A 14,006-nucleotide genomic window follows, 5' to 3' on the forward strand; every position below is an offset into this window, starting at 1 on the left:
GTTTTCTTGGATATGTATGTTCAGAATTAATTGCATAATAAGGAGATTTTCTTGGATATAATGTGGAGAATTCCAAATAATGTAGGGCTAGAAATTGAGTTTTAGCCTTCCAGGTTAGCTTCCCTGAGCATGCTGTCAGTTCTAGTAGTACTAGAAGTCCAATTTGTTTCAGGTTTAGTGAATCAACTAAGAAAAAGCAAACTTTGTTTTATCTTTAAGCTTATTTTCTGGTGCTTGTCATGCCTTTTCAGTTATATATACCAACTTACATGCAGTTCCAGATGACGTGGTATGCTTGTGAAAATGTTAGAAACCCATACCGTCACAGACCCAATTGCTCGGATCTGGATCGGGGAAGGGAAGGGGATGAGATCGGGCTTGGAAGAAGGGTTTCTTGCCAAGGAAGATGAGATACAGAGAGTAGGCGAGGAATCCAGTTCAGATACAAATCACGCATGCCTTGCTACTGGCTACAGCTGACTATATACCCAGCCACTCACACACGCGGGTGGGCCCATGCCACATGGCAGCGGGGGTCCCATCTTCACACGTCCACCGCATCAACCACTGGTGATGCAGGTGTGACATTCCCCCCTCCTTTAGAACGGGCGTCCTCTTCAGAAGATGCGTGTTGCTCGATGTCGTCGCCCGGAGGTTCGTCCCGCACTAGAGCTTGTGGAAAGCGGCGACGGAGAGTTTTGTAGTCCTCCCAGGTTGTCAATGTGTTGTCGTTCGTCCAACGGACCTTGATCTACATGAGAGCACTGTTGCCGTGCTTGACCATGTGTCGCTCCACAATCTCCACAGGCTCGTTATCGTGGCCAGCGAGATCTGGCGGCCGCGGGAGCTCGGAGAAGACCGGCGTGTAGTTGGGGGTGAACGGCTTGAGCTGCGACACGTGAAAGACGGGGTGGATCTTGCTGTCCGCCGGGAGCTCCAATTTGTATGCCAACTTTCCAATCTTGTCGAGCACCGTGAACAGCCCGAAGAACTTGTATGCCAGCTTGGCACAGGGACGGTTGGGACGGACGACTGCGCATATGGTTGAAGCTTGAGGAGGACGGAGTCTCCAACTTCGAAGGAACGCTCAGTGTGGTTTTGATTGGCCTGCTTCTTGAAACGGTGCTGGGCGCCCAGAATGTGCTCGCGCAGACGCGCCGTGTACTCCCCAGTCCCAGGGCTCGCCGTCGATGACCGGCGTAGACTTGTCGTCCCAGAGTGCCATGGCGCCAAGGTTGGGATCGACTCCGTAGAGCGCCTTGAACGGAGAGCATGTGATGGACGAGTGAAAGGACGAATTGTACCAGAACTCCGCTGTGGGTAGCTAGCGCCTCCATTGCCAGGGCTCATCATGCACCGCGCATCGCAGGTACATCTCCATGCATTGGTTGACCCTCTCGCTCTGGCCGTCCGTCTGCGGGTGGTACGCCGTGGAGTAGAGCAACTTGGTGCCCGCGTTGGCGAAGAGCTCCCACTAGAGCGCGCTGGTGAAGACGCGGTCGCGGTCGGAGACGATGGACCTCGAAATGCCGTGGAGCTTGACGACGTGATCCCAGAAGACCTTGGTCACTTGCAGTGCTTTGAAAGGATGCCGGAGCAGGATGAAGTGCGCGGACTTGGTGAGCCTGTCCACGACTACCATGATCGAGTCGAAGCCTTCTGATGATGGCAAGCCCTCCACGAAATCTATGGCGAGGTCGCGCCGTGGTGCTGTTTGTACGGGCAGCGGGGCCAGCGTACCCGCCGTCTTGCTTTGCTCGTGCTTGGCGTGTTGACAAACTTGGCATTGACGCACGCAATCCGCGACATCGCCCTTCAGGCCCTCCCACACGAAGAGCTTCTTGATGCGCTGGTAGGTGGCAGTAGTGCCGGAGTGACCACCTACCGCGCTGTCGTGCAAGGCGCTGATGATCTTGGTGCGTAGTGTCGTGTTCTTGCCAATCCACAACCGATCTTGCTTGCGAATGAGCCCCTTGTAGAGTTCGAACCCGTCGTCGTCGGGGCTGATGATTGCCAGACGCGCCAAGCGCTCCTGTGCATCGGCGTCCGTGGCGTAGGAGTTGGCCACCTCTTGCACCCATGCGGGTTGGCAGATCGAGAGTGCGTCGAGGTTCAGCGCGTCAGCGGCACCGTTGTCGCTGCCGCGACGGTACCAGAACTTGAACTGGGGGCCTACCAGTTTCGCCATGGCCTTTCGTTGCAAACCGGTAGCTAGCCGTTGATCTTGAAGATTGCATAAACTCTTGTGATCTGTGATGATGGTGAACGGTCCTTGCTGAAGGTAGGCGTGCCATTTATCGACGACCATCATGACGGCGATGAACTCCTTGTACGTCGATAGCTTTTGCTTGCGCATGCTGAGCGCCTTGCTGAAGAACGTTACAGGGTGGCCCTCCTGAGCCAGCACCGCGTCGACACTAGTGTTGCATGCGTCCGTCTCAAGGGAGAACGAGCGCGCGAAGTCGGGGAGCGCGAGCACGGGCGTGGTCACCATCGCTCGTTTGAGCAAATCGAACGCAATCTGAGCCCGCTCCGTCCACTCGAAGCCCTTCTTGGTCAGAAGGCTGGTCAGCGGCTTGGCGATGATGCCGTAGTGCGCGAAGAACTTGCGGTAGTAGCCTGTGAGGCCGAGGAAGTCCCGGAGCTCGGTCGCCGTGGTCGGTGTAGGCCATGCCAACATGGCATGTGTCTTCTCCGGACCAGTCGCGACGCCGTCCTTGGAAATGATGTGGCCGAGGTAGGAGATGATGTCTTGCGTGAACGAACACTTGGATTCCTTGGCGTACAACTGGTGCTCCCGCAACAGGGTGAGGACGAGGCGCAGGTGTTCCAGGTGCTCCTCCAACGTCTCACTGAAGACTAAGATGTCATCCAGAAAAATGATTACGAATTTACGAACATACTTGGCGAAGATGGCATTCATCAAGCACTGGAAGGTGGCCTGGGCATTCGTCAGCCCGAACGGCATGACCTTGAAGTGGAAGTGTCCATGATGCGTCTTGAACACCGTCTTCTCTTGGTCCCTAGTGCGCATTCTGATCTGATGATAGCCGGCGCGGAGATCGAGCTTGGAGAAGAATGCTGCGCGAGCCAGCTCGTCGAGCAGTTCGTCTACAATCGGTAGCGGGAACTTGTTTTTGACCATGGCGTCGTTGAGCCGCCGGTAGTCGACGCAAAAACGCCATGTGCCGTCCTTCTTGATGAGAAGCATCGACGCTGCGAAGGGGCTCATGCTGTGCCCAATGACGCCCGGCTGCAGCATCTCTTGGACCTAACGCTCGATCTCGTCTTTCTGCAACGGCGAGTAGCGGTAGGGTAGGGTCTGGAGTTGGCGGGGCGCGCGTCCTCCACCAGCGTGATGGCGTGGTCGTAGCGACGATGAGGCGATAGGCCTTTTGGGTTGGCGAACACGTCGGCGAAGTCGTCCAGGATGCCCTGCACGCTAGGTGGTTTGGTGGCTTGGGGCTCCGTGGCACGGGGCAGGTCCAGCACGGCCATGTACCATATGTCGTTGCCGGCTTGCCATTTGTGCAGCTGATCGGGCTCGATCTCTTCCAGCGTCTCTTGTTGCTTGGGTTGAACACCTTTCAACGTGATCATGGTGCCCTGGTGCTCAAAGGTCAGCGTCTTCTCGAGCCAGTGGCAGCTCATCCGGCTGAACTGCTTAAGCTAGTCCATGCCAAGCACACCATCGTAAGCCCCCAAAGCCAGTTGCCGCATGTCCATGCGGAATGTGTCTCCTCGAATCCACCACTGCAGCCCTTGGACCATGCTGTTGCAGGACATGCGCTCTTCATTGGCGACGCGTACCTCGACCGCCGGCACAGCGACTGGCGTTGCTTTGATGCGGTCTGCGAATGCCGTGGAAATGAAGTTGTGCGTGCTCCCAGAGTCCACCAACAACAACATAACTTGGTTGCCGACGAGCGCTCGTAGACGGATAGTATGCGGTGTCTCGGTCCCCGTGACAGCGTGCGTGGAGAGCACGCAACACTCGGGTGTCGGCTCTGGTTGTGCCGGTGCGCCGAGCAGGTCCAAAGCGTGGACCGCGTCGTCGCTGAGCAACTCACCGTAGTCGCCGACATGGATCGTAGGCAGTTGGGTGGCTGGCTTGCACCGATGCTCGCGGGAGTACCGATCTCCACATTTGAAGCAGAGGCCGTTGGCACACCGATGCTCGCGTTGCTGGCGCTCGCGTGCCAGGTCGTCGTTGGGCACAACAGCGCCCCCTGGCCGTGGCGCCCCCACGGCCCGTGGTGGTTGTGGCAAGAGGGGTGGTGGAGGTTGACTCGTGGGAGTGATTTGCGGACGAGCACGCTGATTTTCCGCCTCTTCTTCCATGATCCTGGCCAACACGGCAGCACGAGTAATGCTCGACGGCTCTTGAAGGCGGACCATGGCCCGGAGATCGTGCGCAGGCCCAACAGGAATTGCGTGATGAAGAGCTTGGGGTTGAGCGTCGTGTCGAGGGCGAGCAAGTGGTACATGTGGGCCTCGAACTCCACCCAGTACTCTACGACGGTGCTGGTCTGCCTGAGCTGCAGCAGCTTATGCATCTCCACCTCGAACTCATCCGGACCGAACTCGCTGATGAGGGCCGCTGTGAACTCCCCCAGGTTGGCGCAAGGTGCGTTTGACGGTACGCCTGGAACCAGTGTGCTGCGTGACCGTCGGTGTAGAGCGACGCCATGGTAACCCAACTGTGTGACGGTATGTGGTACAAATCAAAGTAGGCGATGCAGCGGTCGATCCGGAGGTTGGGCGCGTCGCCGTCGAACCGAGGAAAGTCATGCTTGGGGGGCTTGACCGTGTACTCCTAGGCTTGCCCGTAGTAGATGCCGCGGCCTGGCCCATGCCCGTGAATGGCGGAGATGGCCACGTGGGAATCAAAGGAGGCCCGTTGTTGGAGAGGCGAGCGGTTGGTCCTTGGGGACGAGGGCCGCGTGTTTGCTCAACAGACGTCACCGAGGACGCCTGGGGCTTGCCGTCTTGGGTGTCGGCCGCGTGCGGTCAGTGGAGCGCAACGGCGGTCGGTGATGGTGGTGGATCGCGGTGCTGCCGCACCTCGTGGACGTCTGCTTGAGTGAGATCTAGTTGCTTGCGGAGGTGCGCCAGATCAAACGACACCTGCGTGTTGAATGCGAGCTGCGCTTCGAGATGCTTGTCGCCCGCGAGCTTGCTTTCATCGAACCGCGTCAAGAGCGACTGGAGCATCGATTTCAGCTTTCCGGTTGATTCGGACATGGCGGCGATGATGTGGCGGGTTTGGGCAGACGTTTGGTCGGCGGCGCAGTTGCACTCGCTCCAAATCAGGCCAACCCCACTGGGGATTTCGGGTGGATCTCGTCGGAGCAAGTTCCACACCCCCATCGTGGATGTTACAGCTTGATCGAGAGGGTGAGAGTGGCGGCGGAGAAAATCGGTGGTGGGGAATGGAGGCTCTGATTACCAACTGTCACAGACCCAACTGCTCAGATCTGGATCGGGGAAGGGAAGGGGATGAGATCGGGCTTGGAAGAAGGGTTTCTTGCCAAGGAAGATGAGATACAGAGAGTAGGTGAGGAATCCAGTTCAGATACAAATCACGCATGACTTGCCTACTGGCTACAGCTGACTATATACCCAGCCACTCACACACGCGGGTGGGCCCATGCCACATGGCAGCGGGGGTCCCACCATCACACGTCCACCGCATCAACCACTGGTGATGCAGGTGTGACACATACCTTTCAAATGAAAAAACTAGAGGTGTGAAACGGTCACTAGTTGCTGATGGCTTATTTCTTGATAACTATAGTTACTACATATTTCTCATTTGTGTACGCTTAAGGCATCTGATTTGTGAACAATTTACCTCTTTTGTTAGAGGATGTAATAATGAACCTTTTGATGATTGCTAGTTTGCTATTTGTTTTCTGTTTAGCAGTTTGTGAAAAAGATGATGGCATCACTGCCTTACACTTGCCAATCACAAAGTCCTTCACCATACTTTGACCTGTCGATTTTTCGTTATGATGAGAAGGTTTGTTCTACAACTTGTTTGAATATATGTTATACAGTAGTTCCAGTTTGGTTAGTTTTCTGGCTTGAGTCACCAACCTCTTTCTTGCTTTTGCAAACAACCAATATGGTCTTGGTAGAAAATTGAACATGAAGCACACGTTAATACATTATTAACTGGAATGTCTAAACATTTGATATTGTTGCGTTGGGCTTACTTTAAGTCTGTCATTGAACCAATGATTCTTGAAAACTCTGAGCAGGACATTGTATATCCTGCTATTTGTAAAAAAAAAAATGAGAACAGAGGGGAGACTCCTCCATGTCTTATTCATATAGGAGATGACAAGACTCAAACCCGGGCCGGCGACAGCAACCTTTGTGCTGTCTATCACTCCACCCAGAAGAGCTTCTCATATCCTGCTATTTGTGACATGTAATATGTGTAGCTTCTATCCTCTTTGAATAAATAACAACAAAACAAAAATTATATGTGCAGAGTTATTGGCAAAAAATAATACATAGTACAAAGCAGCATCTTATAAAATGTTTTTCTACTTAGAATGTTAGTATCAACATCTGACTTACACATATTGATTATACTTGAAAATGGAGCCGCTATGTTTTTTCTCATGTATCCACTTGTTATGACATTATTACTGCAAATAGATACTATGCATTGCACTGATAGTCAGAGGTCCTGTTGGCCCGGGAGATGATTGCCTGTTTGCATGTTGGTAACTTGGTGATGATTTTGCATATTTGTTGGGAGAGTGAAGATGCAGCTACATTGCCATTTAGAGGGGTGGTTGCTGGTGATCTGATTAAAGAAAAATGAGAGAGTATAGGTGTGGTTGGCGTGAAGGGAAAGAGTTGTGCAGTATTAAAATTTCAGTTCAATTTATTTTGATGAGATCGGAGCTGAGCAGGGGCGGAGCCAGAAATTTTGTGAAGCCCGGGCAAGTTTGAGCCTAGCTAACTGAATGATGTAAAAAAATTCGGGGGTTTGAATCAAGTTTTTTTCCTTGATATCGGGTTTTTCAGGTAGGGGCCAAAAGAACCATTTTTTGAAAAATCATTTTGGCTTTCTCGCCTGAAATTATTTAAACAAATTTTTATTTCAAATTCATTTAGCAGTAGAATATATAGTATTTAACCATTTGTATACGAAAATCTCTTTTTTTTTTAAAACCACTTGGCGCACTTTATTAAACTGAAATCAAAGTTACATCATCCACAATGTCCGAAAGTAAAAAGCTGGGAGGATCACCATCCCAAACAAAAGTAGAATTTAAATTGAAACTATGTCTAGCAAGATTGTGCGCCAATCTATTAGCCTCCCTAGGGCAATGAGCGAAGGATACCACACCAATACGGTATGCTTTTTGAAAACAATCAGCCAAAATAGCAGTATAGGGGCTCCAAATCTCGATCACGCCATTGCATGCTTTTTGAATAACTTCCAATGAGTCAGATTCAACAATGACTTGATGACAGCCAAGTCCTTCAACCAACTCTAGTCCTCGCTGAATGGCTACTGTTTCCGCTGTCGTTGCATCAAGGAGATGATGAAGCAGCCAGGATGCTCCCGCAAGAGCCTCTCCTCGGTTGTTTCGAAGAATTGCCACTGCTGCACCCGTTCCATCTTAAAAAAAGCGGCATCAACATTTAGTTTATACGCAAATCTCTTTGTGTTCTAGCAGTGAACACGCGTTAATCCTTTCCCTAATGCGTGGGTTTGAGTCCTCCCTAACCCACTGTGGTCATAAATTTTTCTTTTAAACACTGATAACATTAGAAATCAGGCTGGCGAAATTGGTAGTCGGCCTGTGACCTCGAAAGCACTTCCACCAGGCTAGGGGCTATGTTGTGTTAAAATATGCATACAGATTCTATTTGATACTCCCTCCGTTTAACGCTCTTTTATATTACGGGACGGAGGGAGTAGTGTGAAAAACGCTCTTATATTACATTACGGGACGGAGGAAGTACTAACTAAACATGTAGCAAATAAATTCAGGGTCTGAAGAAATATCCGGTAACCAGTCGGTTCTTTAAAAACTTGACCAGTAGAAAACCTTCATTTAGATAGACAACATGTAAAATAGCATCAAAATCCCAGACCACAAATCTACATTAATAGTGAAGTGAAATTATGAATTAGCAGTCATACAAATGTAATTTTGAAATGAAGTAATATAACCTCAATGACCAATTCTCCATGGCCGAACCTCAAAATTTGAACCTAAATAAATCTACCAATCTCCAAAAGTGCAATCTCACCTAATCTCGGAGGAGGGGACAAGCAGCTGCCGGCCGATGATGCAAGCCGTTCCTGGTATCCGTTTTGGCACAACCCTCCGCCGGCCATGTACCCAGCCTAGGCCTGCATCCACTCGCCGCCATTCCTTCTTCGATCGATCTAGGGTGGCGCCGTCCGGAACAGCTGAACAAGCGGGGTCGTGGGGAGTGGAACGATCGACCGATCGTGCTTCTTTTTTGTTTGAGAAAAAGATCGTGGTCCTTCTCGTCTGAAGTAAACAACAGCCGAACAGACCTCTTGCTAGGTTAGTAGCCCAGTAGGCCCAGTTCTCATCTGATTTAACGTCAGGGCGTCAAGCAAGTCTCGCCTGATCCATTACTACTGAAGGAAAAGGAAACCTTGATTAGCAAACCAGAACGAGCCCAGCTGCCTGGGTAAAGCACGATGTGTTGACGGTTTTTCTCAATGTAACGGAGCCATCGTAGCTGGCGCGTACCTAGCGAGCCCGGGCAAATGCCCAGGGTCGCCGGGCGCTGGCTCGGCCACTGGCACTGAGAGAAGCAGTGGCAGGTGATTCAAACCAGGGAGGTGGGTCAGCAGGCTGCAATACTTCTTTTGTGGGTTCCAGCAAAGGAGAGAGTAGTGGGTGCTAAGCACTGTTGCTAAAATGCAAGCTTAGCCCCTGCATGAGGTTGGGTTGAGGTTGTAAGTTAAACCCCTTCTACTTCGCAGAAGGCCTGGGTAGGCTAGGTATTTCTTGGAAATTTAGTATCCGTGTTCCTATACAATGTGCGAGTTGTTTTATTTATATAGTATAACACTGCACTTGTTTTGGACTAATGGCTTTTTCATTGCTGTAGTAATTTAGCTCAAAGCTAACCTATGCAATATGAGCGATTCCATCGTGATGAGTAATGACAGTACTGGTTTAGATGTGTCCAACTTGCACTTTCTAAATCATTTTTATGACATTCCATGGCTTTGTTTATCTTCTCGATATTTGTCGTACTCAAGTGCATGATAGTAATTTTCCCTTCATTTGATATATCGTGTTGTTTCGTTTCCTTGTTTGCAGCTGATTTCAGCGATTGATCGGCATAGGCATTGCACAGAGCATCCGATAAAATTTATATCAGTGAGGCAACCAAATGTTGTCAAATTTAAGATAAAACCAGGTAACTGTTGATCCATTGCTGTGACCAAGCATCTAGATTCTAGAACTAGGGTGTGTGGAACTATATCAATTTGAACTTGTATCCGCATGAGAAGTCAACATTAGTAAGGCTCATGTGCTCAAATTCTAGACCGTAGCAAACTCGTCACACTCATCCTCCACAATCATGTTTTGCATGATCATGCAAGCTATGATCACCTCCCACAACGCTTTTGGATCTCATACCTTTGTAGGTCCTCGAACAACTGCAAAACGGGCTTGGAGCACTCCAAATGTCCTCTCCACATCCTTTCTAGCTCCTTGTCTTTGGGCAAAGTGAGATCTTTTCTCACCCCTTGGATCAGAGATGGTCTTGACGAAGGTCGCTCATGAAGGATAGATATCATCACAAAGATAATAGCCCATGTTGTAGTCATGAAAATTGTTGGTATATTTGCACGGAGGAGCTTCTCCCTTGCACAACCTTGCAAGCAATGGAGGCCGCTGCAACACGTTGATGTCATTGCTAGACCCAGGCATCCCAAAGAAAGAGTGGCAAATCTAGAGGTCTTGTGATGCAACTTCTTCAAGAATGATGGCTGGCTTCTTACAATGGCCTTGATATTGCCTTTGTAGAGCATATGGGCAATTCTTCCATAGTCAGTGCATGCAATCCAGAAATCCGAGCATACCTGGTCACCCTCTTGCTTCCAGTGCCATGAGCCGTGCAGTGTCTTGGGCAGTTCGTTCTCTCAAGTACTTCGGTCCAAACATCATGATCACCATAGTAGCAAACCTGATCATGACTTCGACGCATATGCTTTCGGACATCCGGAGGTACTCGTCCCATGAATCTGTGGCCGTGCCATAGGCAAGCATCCTCAATGCAGCGTGCACTTTTGGTAACCAGATAATCCAATCTTTCCAACGGTATCCTTCTTCAGGATGAAGTAGTCATCATAGGCCCGAACACCATTGTAGAGGTGATCGAACACATTTCAGCTCATCTGCAATCGATGAAGAAAATAGGACTCAAATAGCGCATTGGGGACAAAGTAGTTGTCCATCAGCTTCACATCATCTAATGATGACATATCTATGAACTCGGCGTAGAAGTACTCGGTGGCCGAATGCACCGTGTTTGCTTCAAAGTAAACAATAAAAATGTCAATAAATTTGGCTGTGGCATTTGACCAAACACTTGCTGGGCACCGTGTCCACCATGGACGGCAATGTGGCAGAGGGTACCTCGGCGGTAGCCGGACCAGGGATGGAAGGGCGGCGTAGGCAAGTTGGGGCTGGCGCTCGGTTGGAGCGGCGGAGGTCCAGCAAGGCCTGAACGGCGGAGTGGGTGGTTCAGCGGCGGCGTGGGTCTCGGATTACACGGATACAGAACAAAGGGGAGGGACAGAGTGAGAAAAGCAGGGCTTGGGGTAGGTTTTTTGTGTGGGCCGTGGGTGTCGGACGCCTATGTAGCGGCTGTCCGGACATTCGCAAACCTCCCTGGCTTTGCTTCCGGTTTGCGAGAATTCGGACGTACGGACTGGTCCGCGGACATTTGATGCATGGCGTTGGATGGCACAAAGTGTCCGGTCTGTGCTGGACGTTCACGGGTGTTTTGATGCACAGTGTTGGAGATGCCCTTATCTCATTAATTCAAGCAAGATAGCCTCATCTCAATCCCAGAAGCCTCGTCTCAACCCCATAAGGAGCAGCAGGAACTGCGTGCCAGTCCTCCCCTTTGATGAGGCCCACGTGTGGATCACAGCGCTTGTCCCTCACTGTGAGGGAGACTAGCGGTAGCACCCCCACCTCACATCTGCTGCTGCCGGTTTCTGAATTGGTGGAGGGAAGTTCAATGGGGAAAGTCACAGGTCAGAGAAAAAAAATCTGACCGGTGTGTCCCCAATCGGTGCTAAACGCTGGAGCAAATTTGGTTTATTGGACCCTCCTTGCTTTTTTTTTTCTTAGACCTGCCTCATGCTGCTTAGACTAAAAGGCCGATAACCAGACCAATGAACGGTCATGAACTCCCACACTATAGTGATGTATTCAGTAATCATGAGGGCAACATGACCACATCAGGGCAAGCCAAGACAGTGATGTAATCAGTAATCATGAAGGCAACATGACAACATCAGGGCAAGCCAAGACATAAGAAATCGTACCTGACTTTAAGGGTGCAACTGGGGCGGGCCTTTCCGCTAGCTAGCCGTTAGCCTGCCCCACAAATAAGTCCCGCTAATTCTCCCATGGGCCAAGTGCGTTATTCATGCGGGTGCGTCCGCTGTGTTCTAGAGCGGCTGCATATCCCGCAAAATGCTAAAGCAGCTGTCATCAGCTTCGAGCCTGCGACCTCTTGTCCTTGCTGTCCCTGGCCTTCTGCTGCCTGCTCTATTTTCTAGCAACATCCGGGTTGCCGGCGACAACAGATTCACTTTATTTCCCTTTTCCTAGAGAAAGCAGGATCGATCGGCCGTGCTCTGCGTACATGTTGTGGCACGAGCACGATGAAAAGGCCGATCAGCTAGACGTACACCTGGTGACACTGCTGCGGGGCACCATGCAGGCGTTCCAACTGCTTCCCCCAATCGTGACAGACCAGGGCCATTGCCTCCCTGCCAACCGTGCCATGGAGGCTATGGCCTGCGTGCTCTCCGCCTAGCTTCACGGACATATTTTGGGACGGCAAGGGCGCCGTGTGGTATGGTTCTGCCGTACGCCTGTGGGTCTACTTCATCGATTTTTAGTCAAAAGAGACCACCTGCCGGATTGAAATGACAAAAAAGACCACCTCTGGATCAGATTGACAAAAGAGACCCCCATGGCTGTGGCGGCAGGCGCATCAGGCAACACGTGGCACCTGCCGCCACGCCGTGAGGCGGCCGGCCCTGCCGCCCCATGCTGCCAGGCGGCGAGTCGCTGCAAGAGGATTCCAGGCGGCAACGGAACGGGACTGGTCTGATGGGCCACGCCGCCACTGTTTGAGGCGGCCACCACTGTACCTGCTGTGCTCGGTCCGACACGCTGCTGCTGCTGCACGCGGGACGGGTGGGCCCTGCCGCCACCGTGTGAGGCGGCCGGCACTGTAGCTGCTGGCACCGTATTATGTGTACCACACACTGGAGCGCATTTGCTTGAATCGGACATAGCAGCTTTTTGGTCGTCCAATTAGCGTAATCACTAGAGATGATCTTAGCTAGCAATGCAATGATGCCACTCAGTGACCCAACCCGTGCATGCAACGGTGGCAGCAACTACAGTTCCGGCCGCCTCATACAGTGGTGGCAGGGTCCACCATACCCAGCTCCGTTCCGTCCTGTGTGGCGAGGGGCTGATGCGCAGGCTGCCGCCTGGCAGCGTGGCGGCGGGGCCGGCCGCCTCACGGTGTGGCGGCAGGTGCCACGTGTCGCCTGGCGCGCCTGCCGCCATGGCTGAGGGGGGGTCTCTTTTGTCAATCTGATCCAGAGGTGGTCTTTTTTGTCATTTCGATCCGGCAGGTGGTCTCTTTTGACAAAAAATCTACTTCATCGACGTCGGTGTGCCGCTTGACCCGCAGGCGGTCAATGTCAGTGATGGTCTTCACGGCGGTGCCGCTGTTAGACCAGAACGTTTGGAGTCTGGAGCCAAGCGCACGCACGCCAGAGCTGACAGGCTGAACGCCAAGAGCAACACAACAAAGGGCGTGCGATGTGGAGAACTGGAACCGATCTCCACCAAATTAGATGTGCGGGCTGTACGAGGCGTACGTGGGACGCTGCGTTAACCTGCAACAACTAGTGCAGCATTACGCAGACCCACTGCAATGCCCACATAAACTGTGAGCGCCCGCATATGCAGGTGCAGGCTGGCTGCGCCTTGCTTGCATCCTGACATGACTTGATAATTGGAAAATATATCATCACTTTCAGGACACCGGAGGGAAATCATTTATACATTTGCTTTTCTACTTGGGTTCTAAGTCTTACTTTGTTTTAGTAGCATTTCTCGAGTAACTTCACGTGCATACATCTCCCTTTTCTGCAGGGTCAGATTCTGGTGGTTCCGACAGCCGAGCAAAAAGAATCTCTTCCTTCTTGTTTCACCCATTTTTCCCGCTTGCACTGTCGATTCAGCAGACATATATGCAGCCAACTGTTGTCAATGTACATTTCAGGAAATAGAAAAATTGTAGTCGCTTCCTCAATTGTGTTTGGCCCAATAGAAATTTTGGTCATCTGTGGTAGATGTTTTATCGGTTGATCTTACTATAGGAGAAAAAGAAGTGGTTTTTTGCTTCTTGTTCAAGTGTTAATACTGAAATAACCATTTTATATGGTATCTGATGTTGGAAGATAAATGTTAAGGCACCAAAGGAAATTTAAAAAACAAATAATTTCTACTTTATGTATTATTTCATGCTATACTACCTGTGCATACATCAAGTTCAAATTTGTTCTTTGTTAGTAACTGAAAAATGTGAAAGAAAATATTTTTCTCTCTTCATTTGTAAATTGGATACTGATTTCAAATTTGCAGTGTACTTTAGCCGTCGTGGTTCTTATATCAGTTGGAACATTTTTTTTACCACGACCCTTTGGTGCCATGTCA

The 14,006-nt window shown here is 50.9% G+C and overlaps 1 protein-coding gene across 5 annotated transcripts in view; it reads left to right on the forward strand.

The window, feature by feature from the left end:
• Nucleotides 1-13,788, forward strand: part of LOC123061186 (light-mediated development protein DET1) — a 31,064-nt gene extending 17,276 nt beyond the window's left edge. Inside the window, exons 9-11 of one of the 5 annotated variants that reach the window (XM_044484133.1) lie at nt 5,924-6,022; nt 9,339-9,438; nt 13,443-13,788. In XM_044484133.1, coding sequence (XP_044340068.1) covers nt 5,924-6,022; nt 9,339-9,438; nt 13,443-13,579 — 336 coding nt within the window. In that variant the 3' untranslated portion in view covers nt 13,580-13,788. Of the gene's footprint in view, nt 1-5,923; nt 6,023-6,263; nt 6,437-9,338; nt 9,439-13,442 lie in introns of those variants that run through there. The other 4 variants (XM_044484134.1, XM_044484135.1, XM_044484136.1 and 1 more) reach the window with 4 other exon arrangements.
• The last annotated feature ends 218 nt before the right edge of the window (nt 13,789-14,006 follow it).

Source organism: Triticum aestivum, chromosome 3A (genome assembly GCF_018294505.1).
Source record: "Triticum aestivum cultivar Chinese Spring chromosome 3A, IWGSC CS RefSeq v2.1, whole genome shotgun sequence".
NCBI lineage: Eukaryota > Viridiplantae > Streptophyta > Magnoliopsida > Poales > Poaceae > Triticum > Triticum aestivum.